This window comes from Arachis stenosperma, chromosome 5 (genome assembly GCF_014773155.1).
Source record: "Arachis stenosperma cultivar V10309 chromosome 5, arast.V10309.gnm1.PFL2, whole genome shotgun sequence".
Taxonomy (NCBI): Eukaryota; Viridiplantae; Streptophyta; class Magnoliopsida; order Fabales; family Fabaceae; genus Arachis; species Arachis stenosperma.
In genome coordinates, this window is record NC_080381.1 from 54,589,720 (window position 1) to 54,615,282 (window position 25,563).

Below are 25,563 nucleotides of genomic sequence, written 5' to 3' on the forward strand. Positions count from 1 at the left end.
ACAAGAGAAGGAGATGGCCGAAAATAATAATAATAATGCAAGGAGAATGCTTGGTGATTTCACAAAACCAACGTCCAAGTTTGATGGAAGAAGCATCTCCATTCCTGCCATTGGAGCCAATAACTTTGAGCTTAAGCCTCAGCTAGTTGCTTTAATGCAACAAAACTGCAAGTTTTATGGACTTCCATCTGAAGATCCTTATCAATTTTTAACTGAGTTCTTGCAGATCTGTGAGACTGTAAAGACGAATGGAGTTGATCCTGAAGTCTACAGACTCATGCTTTTCCCTTTTGCTGTAAGAGACAGAGCTAGAGTATGGTTGGATTCACAACCCAAGGATAGCCTGGACTCATGGGATAAGCTTGTCACTGCATTCTTAGATAAATTCTTTCCTCCTCAAAAGCTGAGCAAGCTGAGAGTGGATGTTCAAACCTTCAAACAAAAAGATGGTGAATCCCTCTATGAAGCTTGGGAAAGATACAAGCAGTTGACCAAGAGATGTCCATCTGACATGTTCTCAGAATGGACCATATTAGATATATTCTATTATGGTCTCTCTGAATTTTCGAAAATGTCATTGGACCATTCTGCAGGTGGATCTATTCACCTGAAGAAAACGCCTGAAGAGGCTCAAGAACTCATTGACATGGTTGCAAACAACCAGTTCATGTACACTTCTGAGAGGAATTCCGTGAATAGTGGGGTACCTCAGAAGAAAGGAGTTCTTGAAATTGATGCTCTGAATGCCATATTGGCTCAGAACAAAGTGTTGACTCAACAGGTCAACATGATCTCTCAAAATCTAAATGGACTGCAACATGCATCCAACAGTAATAGAGAGGCAGCTTCTGAAGAAGCTTATGATCCTGAGAACCCTGCCATGGCAGAGGTTAATTACATGGGTGAACCTTATGGAAACACCTATAACTCATCATGGAGAAATCATCCAAATTTCTCATGGAAGGATCAACAAAAACCTCAACAAGGTTTTAACAATGGTGGACGCAATAGGCTGAATAATAATAAGCCATATCCATCATCTTCTCAGCAACAGACAGAGAATTCTGAACAAAACACTTCTAATTTAGCCAATATAGTCTCTGATCTGTCAAAGGCCACTTTCAGTTTCATGAATGAAACAAGATCCTCCATTAGAAATTTGGAGGCACAAGTGGGGCAGCTGAGTAAGAAAGTTATTGAAACTCCTCCCAGTACTCTCCCAAGCAATACAGAAGAAAATCCAAAAGGAGACTGCAAGGCCATTGATTTAATCAAAGAGGCCGAATGCACAAAGGAGGAGGGGGACGAAAATCCCTGTGAGGAAAACCTCTTGGGACGTCCCTCAAGCAAGAAGGAGTTTCCTATTAAGGATCCTGAGGAATCTGAGGCTCATCTAGAGACCATAGAGATTCCTTTAAGTCTCCTTCTGCCATTCATGAGCTCTGAAGAATATTCATCCTCTGAAGAGGATGAAGATGTGACTGGAGAGCAAGTTGCTCAATACTTAGGAGCTATCATGAAGCTGAATGCCAAGCTGTTTGGTAATGAGACTTGGGAAAGTGAACCTCCCTTGCTCATTAGTGAACTAGATACTTGGATTCAGAGAACTCTACCTCAAAAGAAACAAGATCCTGGCAAATTCCTAATACCTTGCACCATTGGCACCATGAGCTTTGAAAAAGCTCTATGTGATCTTGGGTCAGGGATAAATCTTATGCCACTCTCTGTAATGGAGAAGCTAGGAATCATTGAGGTACAACCTGCCTTGTTCTCATTACAATTGGCAGATAAGTCCATAAGACAAGCTTATGGAGTAGTGGAGGACGTGCTAGTAAGGGTTGAAGGCCTTTACATCCCCACTGATTTCATCATCCTAGACACTAGGAAGGAAGATGATGAATGCATCATCCTAGGAAGACCTTTCCTAGCCACAGCAGGAGCTGTGATAGATGTCAACAGAGGTGAGTTAGTCCTTCAATTGAATGGGGATTACCTTGTGTTTCAGGCACATGGCCATCCCTCTGTGACAAAAGAGAGTAAGCATGAAGAGCTTCTCTCAGTTCAGAGTCAAGAAGAGCCCACACAGTCAAACTCTAAGTTTGGTGTTGTGAGGCCACAACCAAACTCTAAGTTTGGTGTCCAAACCCCATATCCAAACTCTAAGTTTGGTGTTGGGAATACCACACTTAAGTTGACCTGATCACCATGTGGCTCCATGAGAGCCACTGTCAAGCTATTGACATTAAAGAAGCGCTTGTTGGGAGGCAACCCAATTTTATTTATCTAATTTTATTTTATTTTGTTTCTTTGTTATTTTTGTGTTTTATTAGGTACATGATCATGAGGAGTCACGAAAAAAATCAAAAAAATTAAAAAATAGAGTCAAAAACAGAAGAAAAAAAAATTTTACCCTGGAGGCAGCACGGGTTGGCGTTCAACGCCCAGAAGGTGCATCTGGCCGGCGTTCAACGCCAGAACAGAGCACCATTCTGGCGCTGAACGCCCAAAACAAGCAACAACCTGGCGTTAAACGCCAGGATGGTGCACAGAAAGGACAAACTGGCGCTGAACGCCAGAAACAAGCATGAAACTGGCGTTCAACGCCAGAAACATGCATCACATGGGCGTTGAACGCCCAGAATGTGCACCAATGGGCGTTTAAACGCCAGAATGGTGTGCCAAGGCATTTTACATGCCTATTTGGTGCAGGAATGGTATTTCTTGACACCTCAGGATCTGTGGACCCCACAGGATCCCCACCTACCTCACCCTCTCTCTCTCCATTCATGGCCATTCTTTCTGTTTTTCATTCACCACCTACATCTTTCCCATACACCCCACCCACCTTTATAATTCAACTACTCCTTCCCACCCAATCCCACCCATATAGCCGAATCCATCTCCCCTCACTCTCCTACATTTTCTTCTTCTTCTTCTTCTCTTCTTTCTTCTCTTGCTCGAGGGCGAGCAATATTTTAAGTTTGGTGTGGTAAAAGCATAGCTTTTTTGCTTTTCCATTACCATTAATGGCACCTAAAGCCAGAGAAACCTCAAAGGGAAGACAAAAAGCTTCCACCTCTGAGTCATGGGAGATGAAAAAAATTAAAAATATAAGCCGTCATAGCTCAGTGGTAGAACATGTGGTTGCAAATCAAGAAATCCCTGAGATACCTCAGGGGATAAGTTATCCTCCACAAAAGTATTGGAAGCAACTAAGGGAAGGAACACAAAAATTACTAGGAATCATTCAACAGAAGCAAGGAAGAGACATAGAGGAGCTCAAAGAGCACCATTGGTTCTTCAAGAAGGCGCCACCCTCACTCAGGTGGATTCATTCCTTGATTCTTTATTTCTTTCTGTTTTCAGTTTTTAATTATTGTGTTTATCTATGTTTTGTGTCTTTATTTCATGATCATTAGTATGTAACCATGCCTTAAAGATTATGAATAAATCCATTAATCCTTCACCTTTCTTAAAAGAAAAATGTTTTAATTCAAAAGAACAAGAAGTACATAAATTTCGAAAATAGCTCTTGAATTTAGTTTAATTATATTAATGTGGTGATAATATTTTTTTGCTTTCTGAATGAATGCTTGAACAGTGCATATGTCTTTGGATCTTGTTGTTTATGAATGTTAAAATTGTTGGCTCTTGAAAGAATGATGAACAAAGAGAAATGTTATTGATGATCTGAAAAATCATGAAATTGATTCTTGAAGCAAGAAAAAGCAGTGAAGCATTCGGAAAAAAAAAATGGCTAAAAAGAGTATATAGAAAAAGAAGGAGCAATAGAAAAAGCCAATAGCCCTTAAAACCAAAAGGCAAGGGAAAAAAGGATCCAAGGCTTTGAGCACCAATGGATAGGAGGGCCCAAGGAATTAAAATCCAGGCCTAAGCGGCTAAATCAAGCTGTCCCTAACCATGTGCTTGTGTCATGAAGGTCCAAGTAAAGAACTTGAGACTAAGTGGTTAAAGTCGTGATCCAAGGCAAAAGAGTGTGCTTAAGAGCTTTGGACACCACTAACTGGGGACTTTAGCAAAGCTAAGTCACAATCTGAAAAGGTTCACCCAGTTATGTGTCTGTGGCATTTATGTATCCGGTGGTAATACTGGAAAACAAAGTGCTTAGGGCCACAGCCAAGACTCATAAGTAGCTGTGTTCAAGAATCAACATGCTTAACTAGGAAAGTCAATAACACTATCTGAAATTCTAAGTTCCTAGAGAAGCCAATCATTCTAAACTTCAAAGGAAAAAGTGAGATGCCGAAACTGTTCAGAAGCAAAAAGCTACAAGTCCCGCTCATGTAATTAAATTAATATTCATTGATATTTTGGACTTTATAGTATATTCTCTTCTTTTTATCCTATTTGATTTTCAGTTGCTTGGGGACAAGCAACAATTTAAGTTTGGTGTTGTGATGAGCGGATAATTTGTACGCTTTTTGGCATTGTTTTTATATAGTTTTTAGTAAGTTTAAGCTACTTTTAGGGATGTTTTCCTTAGTTTTTATGTTAAATTCACATTTCTGGACTTTACTATGAGTTTGTGTGTTTTTCTGTGATTTCAGGTAAATTTTGACTGAAATTGAGGGATTTGAGCAAAACTCTGAAAAAGGCTGACAAAAGGACTGCTGATGTTGTTGGATTCTGACCTCCCTGCACTCGAAATGGATTTTCTGGAGCTACAAAACTCCAAATGGCGCGCTCTCAATGGCGTTGGAAAGTAGACATCCAGGGCTTTCCAGCACTATATAATAATCCATGCTTTATTCGAAGAATGACGACGTAACTTGGCGTTAAACGCCAAGTTCATGCTGCTGTTTGGAGTTAAACGCCAGAAAAACGTCATGATCCGGAGTTGAACGCCCAAAACACGTCATAACTCAAAGTTCAACACCAAGAAATGCCTTAGCTCGTGGATTGATCAAGCTCAGCCCAAGCACACACCAAGTGGGCCCCGGAAGTGGATTTATGCATCAATTACTTACTCATGTAAACCCTAGTAGCTAGTCTAGTATATATAGGACACTTATCTATTGTATTAGACATCTTTGGTCTCAGTTTTTGTTTTATTCTTCATCTTAGGAGATCATTGATCACGTTTTAGGGGGCTGGCCATTCGGCCATGCCTGAACCTTTTACTTATGTATTTTCAACGGTGGAGTTTCTGCACACCATAGATTAAGGGTGTGGAGCTCTGCTGTACCTCAAGTATCAATGCAATTCTATTTTCTTTTATTCAATTCTCTTTTATTCTTATTCCAAGATATTCATTCGCACCCAAGAACATGATGAATGTGATGATTAAATAACCCTCATCATCATTCTCACTTATGAACGCGCGTGATTGACAACCACTTCCGTTCTACATGCAACAGAGCTTGAATGCGTATCTCTTAGATTCCCCAACAGAATCTTCGTGGTATAAGCTAGATGGATGGCGGCATTTATGAGGATCCGGAAAGTCCAACCTTGTCTGTGGTGTTCCGAGTAGGATCCTGGGAATCCGGAAAGTCTACCTTGTCTGTGGTGTCCAAGTAGGATTCCGGTAATGAATGACTGTGACGTGCTTCAAACTTGTAACCTGCTGGGCGTTAGTGACAGACGCAAAAGAGGGATTCTATTCCAGTAGGGGAGGGAACCAACCGGTGATTGGCCGTACTGTGACAGAGTGCGTGAGCATTAGCTTTCACTGCGAGGATGGGATGTAGCTAACAACCATGGGTGATGCCTCCAGACTGGTTAGCTGTGCGAGTGACAGCCGCATAGGATATTTCCCCGTGAGGATGAAAGTAGCCACAGTTGATGGTGAACCCCTATACAAAGCTTGCCATGGAAAGGAGTAAGAAGGATTGAGTAGAAGGAATGGGAGAGCAGGCGTCCGAGAGCTCTACAGCACCTCCATTCCGCTTATCTGAAATTCCTACCAATGAATCTACATAAGTATTTCTATCCCTTTTATTATTCCTTTTTATTTACAATCCAATAATCACAATTACCCTTTAATCTCCCTAACTGAGATTTGCAAGGTGACCATAGCTTGCTTCATACCAACAATCTCTGTGGATTCGACCCTTACTCACGTAAGGTTTATTACTTGGACGACCCAGTACACTTGCTGGTTAGTTGAACGGAGTTGTGAATTCAAATTAAGAAAATAAACAGTGCCCTAAGAATATACATCCTTTATAAACAAAAGAACATGTGATCACAATTTCGTCCACCAATAGATCAGAAATAAAATGGTGCCATCCCCTAGCCAAAGGCGTCAAGTCACCGACTCTGATATGGCCTGCCTTCCCCTCTGCCCCCAGTTTTCACTAGGCATCTGGAATGCATATGTCAAGGACTACTTGCTCCAGTCGCTGATCCCTCTCAGCCCTCTCGCTGTAAGACTCAAGTGAGGGTATAGTCCAAGGTAACTGGAGGGTCTACCGAATAATCTCTGGGCTGAAATCAATAACTCTTCCCCTTACAAAGCTTCAGTGGTCTCTTTCATTGACTCCAGACACATCCTTATAAGTAATCTACAGGTTCCCATAAAATTCTTTAACCATTAATTGTCCCACCTGTGTGTGCGGATTGAATAGAAATTACCATCCTCTTTTTTGAATTTCACGCTGAATTTCTGTATATTCATCCAGTTGGAGATTAAACCGCACTTCTGGCGGAACCGGTCTCTTGCCAGTGACCTCATAAAGGTGCTCTTCATGCAGTTTAAAGCGGAATCTGCTTGCATCATGAAAAATGGTGGCCAGTTCCTTTCCTTTTCTCTTCTTAGAAGGTTGGGTGGTCTTTGGTGCCATAGAAATAACAGAATAAAATAGCAAAGTGACAAAACAAACTTAAAACTGTTACTCGTCCTCAAGCAAAATAAAGAAATACAAAGGGGAAGAAGATAGAAAAGCAGAAATTGAAACAGAAGGAAATAAAAATCAATGCTAAAAATATCTTTCTCTATTTTTTTTTGAAATTGGAACAGAAAATGAAAAGCAAAGAGGAGGGGCATATGGAATGGGGAGTGACGAGAGGACTTTTGCTAGTAAAGAATTTCATCAGAATAATCACGTTGTAAGTATAGTTTCTAAACCAGCAAAGAATCTTTTCGTACAAAAGTTTGGTTGTCACTTAAGCAAACCCAATAAAATTTATAACCGAAGTATTGATACCTCGGGTCGTCTTCTCAAGGAATTGCAGGGAAGTATGATTTATTATTGGTTATGAAAAATAATATTTTTAGGTTTTTGAAAGGTTGAACAGGGAAAATAAATTGCAGGAAAAATAAATTAATAACTAGAAAAACTCTTGACAAGATATGAAAACTGGACGTCCTATCCTAGTTATCCTTATCAATTATGATGAGAATTGGATTTTTGCTCCCACCTTATTAACCTCTAACTATGAAGGTAAGTTAAGTGGATGAATCAATTTGATTCCTCAGATCCTAGTCAATTCCTAAGAAAAGACTAGAGTTATTGGAATTCAAATTAATTAACAAGGATAACAATTATCAATCACAATGAGTTTGATAACACAAATGTCTCCAATTAATCAATTCATCAATTAAAGCCAAGAATATAAAAAGCTAAGTAAAAATCATAAATCTAAAATACCTCAAATTATATTTAAACATAAATTCAAATCTAACATAAAAGGGTTCTTAAGCTAATTTGGCAACATGAGTCAAATACAAGTAAAAGCATTAGAGTATCTAAAAGTAGAAGAGAAATATAAATTAAAGTTACATTGAACCTGGAATGAAGAAGAATAATCCTAAAACTAATAGAAATCCTAAATCCTAATAGAGAGGAGAGAGCCTCTCTCTAGAAACTACATCTAATCCTAAAAGTTGTGTATTATGAATGTTGTATTGAATGAATGGATGTATTTCCCCACTTTATAACCTCTAATCTGTATTTTCTGGGCCGAAAACTATGTCAGAAACAGCCCAGAAATTGTTGGGGACGAATTTTGCCAAGTGCAGGTCGCTGATTTTTCTGCAGAACGATGCGTCCGCGTGATTCATGCGTGCACATCATTTTTTTGTACTGCCACTATAGTAAATTATATATCATTTTGAATCCCCGGATATTAGCTTTCCAACGCAACTAGAACCGCATCATTTGGACCTTTGTAGCTCAAGTTATGACCGTTTGAGTGCGAAGAGGTCAGGCTGGACAACTTAGCAATTTCTTCAATTTCTTGTATTCCTTCCACTTTTGCATGCTTTCTTTCCATCCTCTAAGCCATTCCTGCCCTGTAATCCCTGAAATCACTTAACACACATATCACGTCATTGAATGGTAATAAGAGAGGATTAAGATTAGCAAAATTAAGGCAAAAGAAGCATGTTTTCAATCATAACTCAAAATCAGGAAGGAAAATGTAAAACATGCGAATTCTATGAATAAGTGTGAGAATAGTGAATAAAATTCACTCAATTAGGCACAAGATGTACCACGAAATTGTGGTGCATCAGGGAGGCAGGGACGAAAGGGGGTGGAGGGGTTGGGTTTAATGGTTTGTATGGCTGAAGAGGGAAGAAGAATGATATCTGGGAATGGAGAGAGGGGTTAAGGTATTGGTTTTGGAAGGGGTGGTTGGATGTTTGTATTTTGAGGGAGAAGGAAGTGTTGTGTTGTAGAAGGGGGAGAAGTGTATAGAAGTGGAGTTAGGGTTTATTGAGTTGAGAAAGAGGGGATGAAGTGTCGTTTTGGTGTTGTGGTTGGGGGTTTAAATAAGAGTGGAGGGTAGGTGAGGGGGGTCACGGACGAGGCTAAGGGAGGGTTAAAGTGTAGTTTTGTTGGGAAGGAGGAGTTGGGGGTTGGGTATTGGGGAATGCAAGAAGGAAGGGGGCAAGGGTTAAGGGGACACGGGTGCGGGGGCTATGTTTGAGGAATATGATGAATATTTGGGGAAGGAGGAATGATGGTCAAAAGAAGGGGGACTCCTGAACTGGGGCATGTGTGATAGGGCAAGAGTTATAGCTGTGGGAAGGGGTTTATGGAAAGAGGAAAAAGGGGAGGAATATTTGGGAAAGGGAAAAAGGGTTGGGATCATGTGTGATTTGGTTTGATTGATTTCAAAATCAATGTGATTTTTGTCTGATTGTGGTGGAAATGGGTCTTAGGGTGGGCATGTGTATGTAGCTGGTGCCAAACTCCAAAAATTGGAAGTTTGGCATCGTGAGTCCCGAGTGGAGTAGTGCCTCTCCACGCCAAACTTGGTGTAGCCTAAGTTTGGCGCCAGCCCCTTTTTTTTGTAATTTCCTACGGCAAATGCCAGGGGAGCCCAGTTCGGCGTCACCCTGGCAGAGGATATCACCTCTTTCGCACGTAGCTCCCACGCCAAACTTGAAATGCTCAAGTTTGGCGTCAACTTCTCCCTATGTGCGTCTTGATTATGTCGTTCTCCACACCAAACTTGGGAATTTCCAAGTTTTGCGTGGACCTTCCAGAGCCTCTCCTTTATTTTGCACACAATATTCCACGCCAAACTTGGAGATCCCAAGTTTGGTGTCACATAGTCCGCAGCATGCACTTCCAGGGTGGTCAAAAATTTTTCTAAGTGTTCAGGTTCCTGTTCTAAAATTTTTGCATGATCAAAACACACGTAAAACAAAGCAAAAATAGTAAAAACTCAATAAAAAACAAATAAATAATAAAACCAATGCAACGGAAAATAATTAAGGATACGAAATTATCGGGTTGCTTCTTTAACATCACTAGCTTGACCGTCAATCCTACTAATTCAGCAGATGAATGGATCGTTGGCGATCAATCTCGCCTCCAAGATAGTGCTTCAACCTCTGACCATTAACTGTGAATTTCCTGTCAGAATTCTCTTTCAGAATCTCTACATGACCATATGGTGAAGCTCTGGTAACCACAAATGGTCTTGACCACTGGGATTTCAGCTTCCCGGAAAAGAGTTTGAGCCTTAAATTATAGAGAAGCACTCTCTGACCTGGCTCAAAGACTCTAATGGCAATCTTCTTATCATGCCATATCTTAGTTCTCTCCATATAGAGCTTGGCATTCTCATAAGCTGAATATCTGAATTCATCAAGCTCATTCAACTACAGCATTCTCTTAATTCCTGCAGCCTGAGCATCAAGGTTCAGATACTTGATTGCTCAGTAAGCTTTATGCTCCAACTCAACTGGCAAGTTACAGGCTTTACCATAGACCAACTGATTACGGGACATGCCAATATGAGTCTTGTAAGCTGTCCGGCAAGCCCAGAGGACATCATCAAGCTTCCTAAACCAGTCCTTTCTTGAGGCACTGACAGTCTTCTCTAGAATCCTCTTGAGTTCCCTGTTGGAAACCTCAACCTGTCCACTTGTCTGAGGGTGATATGGGGTAACCACTTTATGACGGACTCCATATCTCTGCAGAAGTGAGTCCAGCTGTCTGTTACAGAAGTGACTTCCACCATCACTAATGAGTATCCTTGGGATACCAAACTGGCTGAAAATATATCTCTGAAGAAAGATCATCACCACTTTGGCATCATTGGTTGGTAGAGCCACAGCTTCCACCCACTTGGACACATAATCAACTGCCACCAGAATATAGTTGTTAGAGTATGAGGGTGGGAAAGGTCCCATGAAATCATTACCCCACACATCAAATAACTCAACCTCAAGAATCCTCTACTGTGGCATCTAATGGTTGGCAAGAGATTCTTAGCTCTTTCACATCTACCACAACTTTTCACAAATGCTATTGAATCCCTGATGAAAGTCGGCCAGCAAAACCCGCTCTGAAGGACTTTTGTAGCTATCCTTTCACCACCAAAGTGGCCTCCATAATCAGAGCCATGGCAATGCCAAAGAATCTGTTGTGTCTCCTCATCTGGAACACATATCCGGATTATACCATCTGAGCATCTTCTAAAAAGGTACGGTTCCTACCAAAAGTAGTACTTTTCATCAGTCAGTAGCTTCTTTACTTGTTGTCTATTGTACTCCTTTGGAATGAAATTCATGGCTTTATAATTTGCAATGTCTGCAAACCATGGAGCCTGCTGAATAAGGAGCAGTTGCTCATCTAAAAATGTCTCAGTTACAGCTGTGGGTGACTGTACTCCCACTTCAGGCTCAATTCTAAAAAAGTGTTCAGCTACTTGATTTTCTGACCCTTTTTTGTATTTTATCTCAATATCAAACTCCTGAAGGAGTAACACCCATCTGATTAATCTTGGTTTAGAATCCTGTTTGGTTAGAAGGTACTTCAAAGCAGCATGATCAGTATAAACAATAACCTTAGAACCAATTAAATAGGACCTAAACTTATCAACAACATACACAATAGCTAATAGTTCTTTCTCTGTAGTTGTGTAATTCTTTTGAGAATCATTTAACACACGACTAGCATAGTAAATGACATGAATAAGCTTGCCATGCCTTTGTCCTAAAACATCTCCTATATCAAAATCACTAGCATCACACATAAATTCAAATGGTAAATCCCAGTCAGGAAGAGCTATAATGGGAGCTGAGGTAAGGTTTGCTTTTAGTGTTTCAAAAACATGAAGGCATTCAGCATCAAACACAAAAGGAACAACAACAACTAACAGGTTACTCAATGGTTTAGCAATTTTTGAAAAATCCTTTATAAATCTTCTATAAAAACCTGCATGACCCAAGAAACTCCTGACTGCCTTAACATTAGTTGGTGGTGGTAATTTTTCAATTACCTCCACCTTTGCTCTATCAACCTCAATTCCCTTGCTTGAAATCCGGTGTCCAAGAATAATACCTTCAGTAACCATAAAATGACATTTTTCCCAATTTAAAACAAGGTTTGATTCTTGACATCATTTCAAGACCAGAGATAAATGCTTAAGGCACGATTCAAAAGAATTACCAAAATAGAGAAGTCATCCATAAATACTTCAATGAACTTTTCAACCATATCAGAAAAAATGGAAAGCATACACCTCTGAAAAGTTGCTGGAGCATTACAAAGTCCAAATGGCATTCTCTTGTAAGCAAATACTTCAAAAGGGCATGTGAATGCGGTCTTCTCTGGATCTTGAGGGTCTACTGCAATTTGATTATATCCAGAATATCCATCAAGAAAACAATAAAAAGCATGACCAGCTAACCTCTCAAGCATCTGATCAATGAAAAGCAGGGGGAAGTGATCCTTCTTTGTAGCAGTGTTGAGCCTCCTGTAATTTATGCACATTCTCCATCATGTGACGGTTCTTGTAGGAATTAGCTCTTTCCTTTCATTTTTGATCACTGTCATCCCTCCTTTATTGGAAACTACCTGCACAGGACTTTCCCAAGGGCTGTCAGAAAAAGGGCATATAATGCCGACTTCTCATAGTTTTATTACCTCTTTTTGGACTACCTCTTTCATAATTGGATTTAGTCTCCTTTGTGGTTGCACAACCGGTTTAGCATCATCTTCAAGAAGGATCTTGTGCATACATTTGGTTGGACTAATCCTCTATAAATCACCAATGGTCCACCCAAGAGCTGTTTTATGGCTCTTGAGCACTGAAATAAGTGCCTATTCCTCTCCAAGCTTCAGAAAAGAGCTAATAATCACTGGATATGAATCATTTTCACCCAAGAATACATATTTCAAAGAAGGAGTCAAGGGTTTGAGCTCAAGCTTGGGAGCTTCCTCCTTTGCTTCAAGCATGTTCATCAGCTCCTTTTGGGGTGGTGAATCATCAACTTCAACTAATTCATACTCAGAAATGGGATCCAGAATATCATCAAGTACCCTTAGCTTCCAGTACCTCTTGAACAAGTGGTTCAACAACATTAACTCTCATACACCCTTTAGAATCATTAGGGTGTTTGAGAGCTTCAAATACATTAAGGACCACCTGCTCTTCATTGACCTTCAGGGTTAATTCACCCTTTTGCACATCAATCAAAGCTCTATCTGTAGCTAAAAATGGTGTACCAAGAACAATAGAAGACTTTGCATCTTCTTCCATATCCAATATAACAAAATCAGCAGGAAAAATAAATGGTCCTACTTTCACAAGTAAATCCTCAACAACACCCACAGGAAATTTAATAGAAAGATCAGCAAGTTGAAGAGAAATACGATTGGTTTTTACCTCCTCAATTTGGAGCTTTTTCATCACTGAAAGTGGCATGAGATTTATGCTAGCTCTAAGATCACATAAAGCTCTCGGGATGGTGACATCTCCAATGGTGCAAGGAATTACAAAGCTCCCTGGATCCTGCATTTTCTCAGGAAGGTTATGTTGAATAATATCACTGCATTCCTTAGTTAACACCACTGTTTCCTGTTCCTTCTAATTCCTCTTGTTAGTCAACAATTCTTTCATAAATTTAGCATAGAGAGGTATTTGCTCAAGAGCCTCTGTAAAAGGAATGTTGATCTGTAGCTTCTTGAAGATTTTTAAAAATATAGAAAATTGCTTGTCCTTGGAAGCCTTCTGATGCCTTTGAAGATATGCCATTCTTGGCTTGTACTTAGGAGCCTTGGGCAACGTAGGATAAGTATCGAGAGAGTCTGGGAATGGGTTGTCTGCATGCTTTGGAGGGGCGTGCTCTACTTCTTCCTTCTTCTCCTCTAGAGCTTCTTTTTCAACTAGCTCCTCATTGACCTTGGTCTCAGAACCAGTTATCTTATCACTTCTTAATTGAATAGCCTTGCAATCTTCTCTTGAGTTTACCACTGTATCACTAGGAAATGTACTTGGAGACCTTTCAGGTAATTGCTTGCTCAACTGGCCCATTTTTACCTCAAAGTTTCTAATGGATGCTCTGGTTTCCTGCATAAAAATATTCAACATTGTCTCCCAGTTAGAGTTTTGCTGGGGCTGACAATTTGTCTGCTGAGGTGGTTATTGTTGATGAGACTAAAATTGGCGGTTATTATGATTATTCTTTTGGAAACAACCTTGAGAATTATTGTTGAAATTCTGAGATCTCAGAGGTTGGTTCCTCCACCCAAAATTTGGGTAATTTCTCCACCCCTGATTGTAGGTCTTAGAGTATGGATCATTATTGGGGTTTCTAGGACCACTCCCCATGTAATTGACCTGTTTAGAAGAAGATTGAGCATAATCATAATTCTCATTTTGCAAAAAATTACCTGTCATGTCATAAAGGACCTCTTGAGGTGCATTCTGGGTGTTAACAGCTGAAACGTGTATTCCACTCAACTGTTGAGTAATTAGAATTATTTGCTGAGATAAAAGTTTGTTCGTAGCAAGAAGTGTATCAACAGCTTCCACTTCCAAAATACCTCTCTTCTGAGAAGTCTCAAAGTTCACAAAATTCTTGTTGGAGGAATATAAGTATTGGTTGTTAGCAACCAACTCAATAAGCTCAGTAGTCTCCTCTGGTGTCTTCTTTATGTGCAAAGAACCACCTGCAGATTTATCTAAGCGTATCTTGTACATTTCACATAAGCCCTCATAAAAGATATCCAACTGAGTCTATTTAGAGAACATGTCCGGAGGGCATTGCCTAGTCATTAGCTTGAATCTCTCCCAATCTTCATAAAGGGTCTCACCATCTTTCTGTCTGAAAGTCTGAACCTCCACCCTTAGCTTAGTTAGCTTTTGAGGTGGGAAAATTTTAGTCAGAAATCCAGTGACAACCTCATCCCAAGTATCCAGACTCTCCTTGGGTTGAGAATCTAACCACAACTTTGCTCTATCCTTCACAGCAAATGGAAAGAGCATGAATTTGTACACCTCAGAATTCACTCCATTGGTCTTCACCATATCACAAATCTACAGGAAATCAGAAATAAATTGATTTGGGTCTTCTTGAGAGAATCCATGATATTGACAATTCTGTTGCACAAGAGTAACTAGCTGTGGCTTCAGTTCAAAGTTGTTTGCAGCTATAGGAGGCACCACAATACTTTTGCTAAAAAGATCTGTATTAGGAGTAGTGTAAGAGCAAAGCACTCTTCTAGGTTGCTCATTCCCATTCAAATTTTCTATATTGGCATTAACAGCATTATTATGATCCATAGTGGACTCTACAGCCTTGTAAAGTCTTGCTTTTTGCAAACACCGCCTCAAAGTCCTTTCAGGTTCAGGATCAAAGTCTAAAAGAGGTTCCTTGTCCTTGTTTTTGCTCATGAACAGACAGAAGACAAGAAAAAATGGGATTCTCTACGTCAGAGTGTAGAGAAGTCCCAGTGAGGTAACCTGTGTAAAGAAATAAAATAAAAATACTAAATAAAATAAACACTAAAATTGAAAAATTCCTATTAAAATAGGACAGAAAATTTGAAATTATTAAACCAAATAATTAAGAAAAATTAAAATAAAAATAACTAGAGAACACTAAACTTAATTTCAGAAATTAAGGAAAAATAAAGTCAGAAAAATTTGAAGATTAAAGTGCAAAGATTAAATAAATTCAAAGCTAAAACACCTAATCTAAACACTCAAACAACTAATAGTTGCTAATCACTGTCAATCCTCGGCATCGGCGCCAAAAACTTAGTGTGGTATTTATAACCCACAAACTAACCGGCAAGTGCACCGGGTCATACCAAGTAATACCTTAGGTTAGTGAGGGTCGATCCCACGAGGATTGATGGACTAAGCAACAATGGTTAAGTGATTTACTTAGTTAGACAAACAGAAAATGGTGTTTTGAGAGTTTAAAAGCATAAATAATAAATTCAAAATATCAGAAAGCAAGCAGAAAACGAATTGTGAAATATATATGAGAAAACAGTTAAGGCTTTAGAGATATCTATTTTTCGGATTGACTTTTCTTACTAACTATTTTAATCATGCAAGATTTAATTCATGGAAAACTATATGTGGCTAAAACCTAATTCATTAGACCTTTTTAGTCTCCTCTAAAATTCATCAATCGCTAATTCCTTGGTTACTTAATTTCAATTAGAGGCTGAAGTTCAATTCTAGTTTATATGCCACAGAAACCCTAATTACCCAAATATAAGAGGATTATATGTCACGTATCCCGTTAAGTCTAGATAATTAGAAGTTTAGGAGAAATTATTTTCAAGCTGTTGTTCAAGTCAAGCGCTTTTCCAAGTTATACAAGAACTCAATTAGAACCAAGGTCATACTTCCGTTCCACCCAGATTCATAAAATAAAGAACGAAAATAATTCTTGAATTATAAATCAGTACATGAATTAAAATAGAAAAGTAATATTATCAATCCATACAATAGACAGAGATCCTAACCTTAACAGTGGAGGTTTAATTGCTCACAGTTCAAAGAAAAAACTAGGATTCGTAAAAACTGTAAATTGTGGAATAAGGTAGAAAAGAAGAGAAGAACACGAAGGGCTGATTCTTTTCCCTTTTATATCTAATCCTAATTAATGTAAAATATATTTCCTAAAAACTAAATAATATCTTTTCCTAATTATCAAAATAATAAAAGTTTAAATCAAAACAAAACAACTGATCCGTGCAGGCCTTTGAACAAGATTGGGGACCACCAATTGCACTAGGGTTAGAGCCAAACTTGGAATGATCCAAGTTTGGCATGGACAAGGCAGAGGATTCCTTTTTGCTTCTTGGCTTGTGGTGCCAAACTTGGAAGGGTCCAAGTTTGGTGTGAAGGTTGTGCGTGTATCTTCCCTTAGAGACTTCATGCTAGCGCCGAACTTGGAAGGAGTCAAGTTCGGTGTGGACTAGGCAGAGAATTCCACGGGCTTTCCTTGAGTTGGCACCAAACTTGGAGTAACCCAAGTTTGGCATGGGATGGTACGTGTAGCTTTCTTTGGAGACTTCATATTGACGCCAAACTTGAGCTAGTGGACAACATATAAGCCCTTGGAAATTCTTGTGTTGAAGCCAAACTTGGGAGATCCCAAGTTTGGTGTAAGGAAGCAGCCTTGCTTTCTTGGGGCTTTTTGAAGTGGCGCCAAACTTGAATATCTCAAGTTTGGCATGGAGGTGGCAGCCTTGCTTTCCAAGTTCTCCCTGCTTGGTCTTTGGCTCCAACTCTGTCAAATTCGTCCAAAACGCTACCTGAAATAAACAGAATTGCACACAACTCAAAGTAGCATTCATAGTGGCTAAAATATATCAAATCTTGATTAAACTTAACAATTCAAGTGCAAATTCACTAAGAAAAGATAGAGAGGATACTCACGCATCGGTTGCTGTTGAATTGACATGAATCGGTTGGGTTGTATGAGGAGTTATGATATGTGTATATATATATATATAGTGATGAGTGACGATCGAATTTCTATCGGTAAAGAAATTCACAAATATAATCGCGTTGTAAGTATAATTTCTAAACCAACAGAGAATCCTTTCATGCAAAAGTTTTGGTTGTCACAAGTAACAAACCCCTAATAAATAATAACCGAAGTATTTAAACCTCAGGTCATCTCTCAAGGAATTGCAGGGAAGTGTTCTTATTATTGGTTATGCAAAGGTATATTTTGGTGTTTTTAAAAGGTTTGAACAAGTAATTTAATTGATAAGAAAAATAAATTAATAATTAACAAAAACTATTGGCAAGGTATAAGAAATTGAAATCCTATCCTAGTTATCCTTATCAGGTGTGATGAGAATTGGATTCTGCTCCCACTTTAGTTAACCCTTATTAAATAAAGGAATGTCAAGCGGACTAATTAATTTGATCCTCAAGTCCTAGTCAACTACTATGGAAAGACAAGAGTTATTGGAGTACAAATTAATCAGCCAGGAATTCCAATTTCAATCAGCAGCTGAGTTTGATAACTCAAGTGTTACTAATTACTTAACCAAAGCCAAAGGGGAAAACAAATCTAAATTAAATTAAAAGCATTCATAAATAAAATAAGGAAAAAAAATCAAATCTGAAATACCTCAATTTATATTAATTAAGAAAATCCTAACATGAATGGTTCATAAGCCAATTTGGCAACATAAGTCAAATACAGGTAAAAGCATTAGAATAAATAAAGGTAGAAGAAAAAATAAAGTAAAGTAAAGGAGTATTAAACCTGAAATTGAAAAGACGAAGAAATCCTAAATCCTTTAAGGGGAATCCTAATCCTAAATCCTAAGAGAGAGGAGAGAACCTCTCTCTCTCTCTCAAACTACATCTAAAAACTAAAATTGTGAATTATGAATTGTTATTGGTGAATGGATGGATTCTCCACTTTATAGCCTCTAATCTGTGCTTCTGGACTTGGATCTGGGCCAAAAGAGGGTTCAGAAATCGCTAGGAGTGTTTTCTGCAATTTTTGCACGTGGCGTTTGTCACGCGTACCCGTGGTTCACGCGTTCGCATCATCTGGAGTTTTGCTCTTCCACGCGTCCGCGTTAGTCACGTGTCCACGTCAATTGTGTTCTACTCAAGGCATGCATCCGCGTCATCTATGCGTGCGCGTCGTTTGTGTTTTGCGCTAAGCACGCGTCCGTGTCGTCCACGCGTTCGCGTCGCTGCTTTTTCTTCAAAACTCCATTTTTGTGCTTTTTTTCCAGTTTTGTATGTCTTTTTTTTGTCCTCTAAGTCATTCCTGCCCTATGAAAGCTGAGAATACTTAACACACAAATCACGATATTGAATGGTAATAAAGGATAATTAAAGTTAATATTTTTAAAGCATAGGAAACATGTTTTCACATATATCATAAAATGAGGAAGGAATAGTAAAACCATGCAATCTACATGAATAAGTGGGTGAAGATTTGATAAAAAATACTCAATTTAAGAACAATATGACTCATAAAATAGGGGTTTATCAATGAGTTGATGATTATTGTTGAATTTGCTAGGAATTTATGTTAAATTTGTTGAATAGATTGTACGGTTTTGAATGTTGGAAAATTGGAGCATTTGGGATTGTTATGGGTGTGAAATCTTTGGCTTGGAATTGAGAACTTTGGTAAACTAGAGATTTCATAAACTTTGGTAAAAACTTATTTTTGACCAAATTCAGCAGGTCATAACTTGGCTTCTGGATCCCCAAACTTTGTGAAATTAATTTTGAAAGAAAATTGGGTTTGTGAAGTTTACAATGTTTGAAGAATATACTAAAAATGATTTTTTATAAAAAAAAGTTATGTGCATTTAAAGTTTGGGTTTAAAAACATAATTTTGCAGAAAATCAGAATTTTTGGTGTGTGTGCATACGAACACTATACAGACCAGAGTGTTGGTGAGACTTGTGCGTATGCATGCGGAGGTGTGCATCACCTTGGAAATTTCACAAGTTGTGTGTACACATACTATGATGCATACGCATACGAAGGGAAGTTCGTCTAGTGTGTGCATACACACGATGTCCTGTTTCACACTAAAACTCTGTTTTAACTAGTTGACCTTCCCGACTAGCTTGTAAACCTCCAAAACAACTGTTTTGTTAAAAATTCACAATTTTGAAACTACCAACCATTCCTCCAGTTTTTCTAAACCTCTGTAACTACCATTTGAGATTTCTTAGCTAGTATTTTGGCTTTTGGGGTGAGCAAGAGTGTACTTGTAAAATAAAAGAGGTAGTTTCTATTTTGTATTTCGAGTCGGAGACTTATGGTTATAGAGTACTGTGAGAAGGGTAAATAGAGTAGTTTTGCAAAGTGTATTGAGTTGATTGATGAGCGGATATTTTATAGGCTTTTTTTGGCATCATTTTCATATAGTTTTTAGTATGTTCTATTTAATTTTTATTAAGTTTTCATAGGTTTTAGTGTTAAATTCACATTTTTGGATTCTTCTTTGAGTTTGTGAGTTTTTGTACAATTTCAGATATTTTCTGGTTGAAATTGAGGAGCTGGAGCAAAAGTCTAATTCAGAGACAAAGAAAGCACTGCAAATGTTATCTGGATCTGACCTCCTTGCACTCAAAAGAGCTTTTCTAGAGCAATAGAAGTCCAAATCAAGTGTTCTTAACGGCTTTGGAAAGCTGACTTTTAGAGCTTTTCAGCAATGTATAATAGTTTATACTTTTCATCAGAATAGAAGGCCCAAAACTAGCGTCCAACGCCAGCCCCCTGCCCCCCTTTCAGCGTCCAGCGCCCAAGGAGAAGAGACCAGCGTCCAAACGCCTAAAGGGGACCCCCTAGCCAGTGTTCAACACCCTAGAGGCCTCCTAGCACGTGGATCTCATCAAAGCTCAGCCCAAACACTCACCAAGTGGGCCCCATAAGTGGATTTTAGCACTAAAAGACTGTTTTACCCTTTCTTATGTAATCCTTAGTCATTAGTTTAGTATTTAAGGGATATTTTACATAGTCATAAAAAATTGGAGACCTTTCATGCCATATTTTAGTTCATCATTGTGTTTTCTATCAGTATGAGTTTCTAAACCTCCTAGGTTGAGGGGAGGAGCCTTGCTGAGTTCTATGAATTAATTAAAGTAATACTGTTTCTCTTCAATCCATGTTTAATTCAATTCTAAGATGTATATTCATTCTTCAACATGATGAATGGGATGATCCATGACAATCAGCATCATTCTTCATACTAAGATTGTGTGCCTGACAACCACCTGTGTTCTTCTTGGGTTCGTGTGAATACGTGACTAGAAAGCATCGAGCCGCCAACTTGATTATACATCTCTTAGACGGCTAATCCCCGACTTCGTTGGAGACTTCTCGAGACACCAGTTCAGTCGAGGTATGGGGAGATTAGGGTCTCTGTGGTAGAGGTTAGAACCCAAAGGTGTAGCATTCTCTGATCTAGAAGATTCGACCTAGTCTGTAGCATTTTAAGGAGAGTGAACTGCAAGAGCTTCACCCCCGTTTAGATTGGATGACCACAGACCTAGCGTTTGATCTGAAGCAGAGGAGATTGATGACCGCGGCCATATGGCGTTGATCACTGGTGCACGAAAATTACTTCACACTATGTAATTCTGCACAACTAACCAGCAAGTGCACTGGGTCGTCCAAGTAATACCTTACATGAGTAAGGGTCGAATCCCACGGAGATTGTTGGTTTGAAGCAAGCTATGGTTATCTTATTATTCTTAGTCAGGATACCAATTGTGATTATCAGTTTACTTGCAAATGAACAAGAGGACATGGATTAATTAATACGAAATTGGAATAAAACTTGTAAATAATGTTGAAAAATTCGAAATACTTATTATGCAATAATGGAGAATATGTTGGAGTTTTGGAGATGCTTTGTCTTCTGAATTCCTGTAACATAATGCTTCCTCACTTTCAAAAGTGCAAAGTCCCTTCCATGGCAAGCTGTATGTAGGGTGTCACCGTTGTCAATGGCTACTTCCCATCCTCTCAGTGAAAATGGTCCAAATGCTCTATCACAGCACGGCTAATCATCTGTTGGTTCTCGATCATGTCGGAATAAGATCCACTGATCCTTTTGTGTCTGTCACTATGCCCAACACCCGCGAGCTTAAAGCTCGTCACAGCCATTCAATCCTTGAATCCTACTTGGAATACCACAGACAAGGTTTAGACTTTTCGGATTCTCATGAATGCCGCCATCAATTCTAGCTTATACCACGAAGTTTCTGATTAAGGAATCTAAGAGATATTCATTCAATCTAATGTAGAACGGAGGTGGTTGTCAGACACACATTCATGGATTGAGGAAGGTGATGAGTGTCACGGATCATCACCTTCTTCATAGTGAGGCGCGAATGAACATCTTAGATAAGAACAAGCATGTTTGAATGGGAAACAGAAATAATTGCATTAATTCATCGAGACGCTGCAGAGCTCCTCACCCCCAACAATGGAGTTTAGAGACTCATGCCATCAAAGAGTATAAAATTTAGATCTAAAAATGTCATGAGATACAAAATAAGTCTCTAAAAGTTGTTTAAATAATAAACTAGTAACCTAGGTTTACAGAAAATGAGTAAACTAAGATGGATAGTGCAGAAATCCACTTCTGAGGCCCACTTTGGTGTGTGCTGAGGCTGAGACTTAAGCTTCTCATGTGCCTGGGCTGTTTCTGGAGTTAAACGCCAGGTTGTAACCTGTTTCTGGCGTTGAACTCCCACTTGCAACCTGTTTCTGGCGCTGAACGCCAGACTACAACATGGAACTGGCGTTTAACGCCAGTTTACATCGTCTATCTTCGCGCAAAGTATAGACTATTATATATTGCTAGAAAGCCCTGGATGTCTACTTTCCAACCCAATTGAGAGCGTGCGAATTGGACTCTTGTAGCTCCAAAAAATCTATTCTGAGTGCAGGGAGGTCAGAATCCAACAGCATCAGCAGTCCTTTTTCAGCCTAAATCAGATTTTTGTTCAGCTCCCTCAATTTCAGCCAGAAAGTACCTGAAATCACAGAAAAACACACAAACTCATATTAAAGTCCAAAAATATGATTTTTTCTTGAAAACTAATAAAATTCTAAAAAAATAATTAAAACATGCTAAAATCTACATGAAATTACCCCCAAAAAGCGTATAAAATATCCGCTCATCACAACACCAAACTTAAGCTGTTGCTTGTCCTCAAGCAACTAGATAAATAAAATAGGATGAAAAGAAATTAAGAAGCAATAATATTTCAGAGTTTTAAGTGAAGCTCATATTTTTATTAGATGAGCGGGGCTGGTAGCTTTTTGGCTTCCGAACAATTTTGGCATCTCACTTTATCCTTTGAAATACAGAATGATTGGCATCCATGGGAACTCAGAATTTAGATATTATTATTGATTCTCCTAGTGTAGTATGTTGATTCTTGAACACAGTTACTTTATGAGTCTTGGCCGTAGCCCTAAGCACTTTGTTTTCCAGTATTACCACTGGATACATAAATGCCACAGACACATAATTGGGTGAACCTTTTCAGATTGTGACTTAGCTTTGCTAAAGTCCCCAATTAGAGGTGTCCAAAGTTCTTAAGCACACTCTTTTGCCTTGGATCACGACTTTAACCACTCAGTCTCAAGCTTTTCACTTGGACCTGCATGCCACAAGCACATGGTTAGGGACAGCTTGATTTAGCCGCTTAGGCTAGGATTTACTTCCTTGGGCCCTCCTATCCACTGATGCTCAAAGTCTTGGATCCTTTTCACCCTTACCTTTTGGTTTTAAGGGCTATTGGCTTTTTTCTTGATCCAATGATTCCTTGTAAATTTTTTTTCACTGCTTTTTCTTGCTTCAAGAATCAAATTCATGACTTTTCAGATCAGCAATAATATTTTTCGTGTTCCTCATTCTTTCAAGAGCCAACAATTTTAACATTCATAAAATTCAAGATAATAAATATGCACTGTTCAAGCATTCATGCAGAAGACAAAAAGTATTGCCACCACATATAATTAATTATAATTTTTCTTATTAAGAACTCAAAAAATATAAATTACCTCTTTATTCTAAAAATCTACTATTTTATTCATGTTTGACGATAATGAGAAAAATAAAGTATAACTTAATTGAAAATAAAATCAAAATAGATATACTAATTACCACTACTCCTATATAACTTCTAAGGTAAATTCCTATAATAACAACTATCACAGAGTTAAAGCTAAAATAAGAACTCAACAACCTGTATTTTGGGAAGTGGGTGTTCCTCTAGTCTGTGGGGTGCTTGGTCCTTCAAGAATTAATTTCTGACACTTCAGTTCCCTTAAGTCATGCCCTTGCTCCTCTTGTTCCCTAAGCAATTTGCAAAGCATGCTATTCTGATTATTCTGTTCTTCCTTTATTTGGTCCATTGCTTCTTGCAACTTGGAAACAGATGCCGCAAGATGCTCCCAGTATTCAAATTGAGAGATTTCTGGGAGGAATTCCTGTGCTCTCCTCTTGATGGGGTTATCCTGCAACTGTTATTTTTCCATTGATATTTTAGTGATTGGCCGCTCAACTGAGATATACTCAGTTATTCCCATCCTCACTCCAGTATCTTTGCAGAGCATAGAAATTAAGCTTGGATAAGCTAATTTGGCATCTTTGGAGTTCTTGTTTGCTATTTTGTAAAGTTCACACGAGATTAGTTGATGAACTTCTACTTCTCTTCCCAACATGATGCAATGAATCATCACTGCTCTTTTAATAGTGACTTCAGAACGGTTGCTAGTAGGCAATATAGAACGCCCAATGAAGTCCAGCCAGCCTCTGGCGACTGGTTTGAGATCTTCTCTCTTGAGTTGAATTGGGATGCCAGTGGTGCTGGTGGTCCACTGGCTCTAGGGATGCATATATCCTCTAGAATCTTGTCCAAGCCCTTGTTTGTTCTCATCATTCTCCTATTAAAGGAGTCTGGGTCATCTTTCAGCTGAGGCAGCTTAAAGATCTCCCTGATTTTATCAGGGTGGATGTGAATAATCTTTCCTCTGACCAAAGTCTGATAGTCATAGAAGGCAGTTCCAGATATTCTCTACCTGTCTGTTTGCCACAGATTAGCATAGAACTCCTGAACCATATTCCTTCCCACTTTTGTTTCAGGATTAGCTAGGATTTCCTAGTTCCTGTTTCAAATTTGCTCTTGGATCTCCGGATATTCATCTTCTTTCAGATCGAACTTGACTTCCGGGATCACTAACCTTAGACCCATTATTTTGTGGTAGTGGTATGAATGTTCTTTGGTTAAGAACTTCCCTTGATTCCAAAGTGGTTTTGGAATATTCTCTTTCTTGCCTCTTGGAGTGGATTATTTTCCTTTAGGAGCCATGATCTTAGTGAGTATGTTTTTGTGATCACGGATAAACACACCAAACTTAGAGGTTTGCTTGTCCCCAAGCAAAAGAAAAGAAAGGATAGGGATAGAAGGAGAGCTAGTGTCGAATGGTGGATGAGAGGAGGGAGGCCGAATGTGGATTTAAAGGGAGGGGTGGGTTTTTGGAAAATTTTAAAAAGAGATAAGATAAAAGATAAATATGATAAGAAAAAGATATAATTTAAAATTAAAAAAAAATTGTGAATGATATTTGAAAAAGATAAATCTGAATTTTTATTTTGAAAAAGATTTTAAAAGATAATTGAGTTTTGAAAAAGAGTTGGATTGGATTAGAAAAAGATTTGTGTTTATGGATTAAGATATATTTGATATTTTTTAAAAGGGTTTTTAGAAATTAGGATTAAAATTTTTGGAATTTAAGGATGAGAATTTGTAACATGTTTATGCAAGAAATCATGAATTGGAACATAAAAATTAAAAAAAAAAATTGAAGTAAAAACGAATTTACCTCCTCCCCACCATTCTGGCGTTAAACGTCCAAACGCTGCATGTTTTAGGCGTTTAACACCCATGTGCAGCTTCTCCTGGGCATTCAACGCCCAGTTGTTGCTTCTTTCTGGCGTTGAACGCCAGGAACTCCTTGTCACTGGGCATTTTTCTGAACGCCCAGGATGCTGTAAATTTGGCGTTGAACGCCTAGAAGGTGCTTCTTTCTGGCGTTCAACGCCCAGAAGATGCTCCTTTCTAGCGTTTAACGACCAGATGGCTATCCTTACTGGTGTTGAACGCCCAGTAGGTGCTTCTTTTGGGTGTTCAACGCCCAAAACAGCTTTTACTGGCTTTTTCGCACCAGTGAGCTTCCTTTTGCTGTTTAATCCTCTGGATCCTTCTGTAACTCTGTGAACTTAAGCAATTGCTATTTTACCTTGAAGATAATTGACATCTACCTATAAAATCAATTAATTAACAAATAAGCCTTTGTAAATGGCTGGGTTGCCT

The 25,563-nt window shown here is 38.7% G+C and overlaps 2 protein-coding genes and 2 non-coding genes across 4 annotated transcripts; 1 reads left to right on the forward strand and 3 right to left on the reverse strand.

Annotated features, from left to right (window-relative positions):
* Nucleotides 1-409: 409 nt before the first annotated feature.
* LOC130984006 (small nucleolar RNA R71) lies at nt 410-513 on the reverse strand. The gene has a single exon (XR_009087968.1). It is a non-coding gene; the product is annotated as a small nucleolar RNA R71 (small nucleolar RNA).
* Nucleotides 514-9,745: 9,232 nt separating this feature from the next.
* Nucleotides 9,746-10,612, reverse strand: LOC130980805 (uncharacterized). Its single transcript, XM_057904447.1, has 2 exons — nt 10,174-10,612; nt 9,746-10,047 (listed from the first exon to the last, which is right to left on the reverse strand). Exons 1-2 carry the CDS (start codon nt 10,610-10,612, stop codon nt 9,746-9,748), a joined length of 741 nt encoding a protein of 246 aa, XP_057760430.1.
* A 1,915-nt stretch (nt 10,613-12,527) lies between these two features.
* LOC130980806 (uncharacterized) lies at nt 12,528-13,224 on the reverse strand. The gene is made up of 2 exons (XM_057904448.1): nt 12,747-13,224; nt 12,528-12,703 (listed from the first exon to the last, which is right to left on the reverse strand). The coding sequence occupies exons 1-2, from the start codon at nt 13,222-13,224 to the stop codon at nt 12,528-12,530; spliced, it is 654 nt and encodes a 217-aa protein (XP_057760431.1).
* Nucleotides 13,225-14,455: 1,231 nt separating this feature from the next.
* On the forward strand, nt 14,456-14,561 carry LOC130983385 (small nucleolar RNA R71). The gene has a single exon (XR_009087380.1). It is a non-coding gene; the product is annotated as a small nucleolar RNA R71 (small nucleolar RNA).
* Nucleotides 14,562-25,563: the final 11,002 nt, after the last annotated feature.

What these genes read in the sequence shown, in the direction of transcription:
- LOC130980805 (XM_057904447.1), bottom strand. Translation starts at nt 10,612, where the DNA reads ATGGGACCTTTCCCACCCTCATACTCTAACAACTATATTCTGGTGGCA. An exon ending in GTTGGTCTATGGTAAAGCCT is followed by an intron (nt 10,048 to 10,173) that starts GTAACTTGCCAG and finishes TCAGATATTCAG; the next exon opens with CTTATGAGAATGCCAAGCTC.
- LOC130980806 (XM_057904448.1), bottom strand. Translation starts at nt 13,224, where the DNA reads ATGCAGGATCCAGGGAGCTTTGTAATTCCTTGCACCATTGGAGATGTC. An exon ending in AGAGGTACTGGAAGCTAAGG is followed by an intron (nt 12,704 to 12,746) that starts GTACTTGATGAT and finishes AGTATGAATTAG; the next exon opens with TTGAAGTTGATGATTCACCA.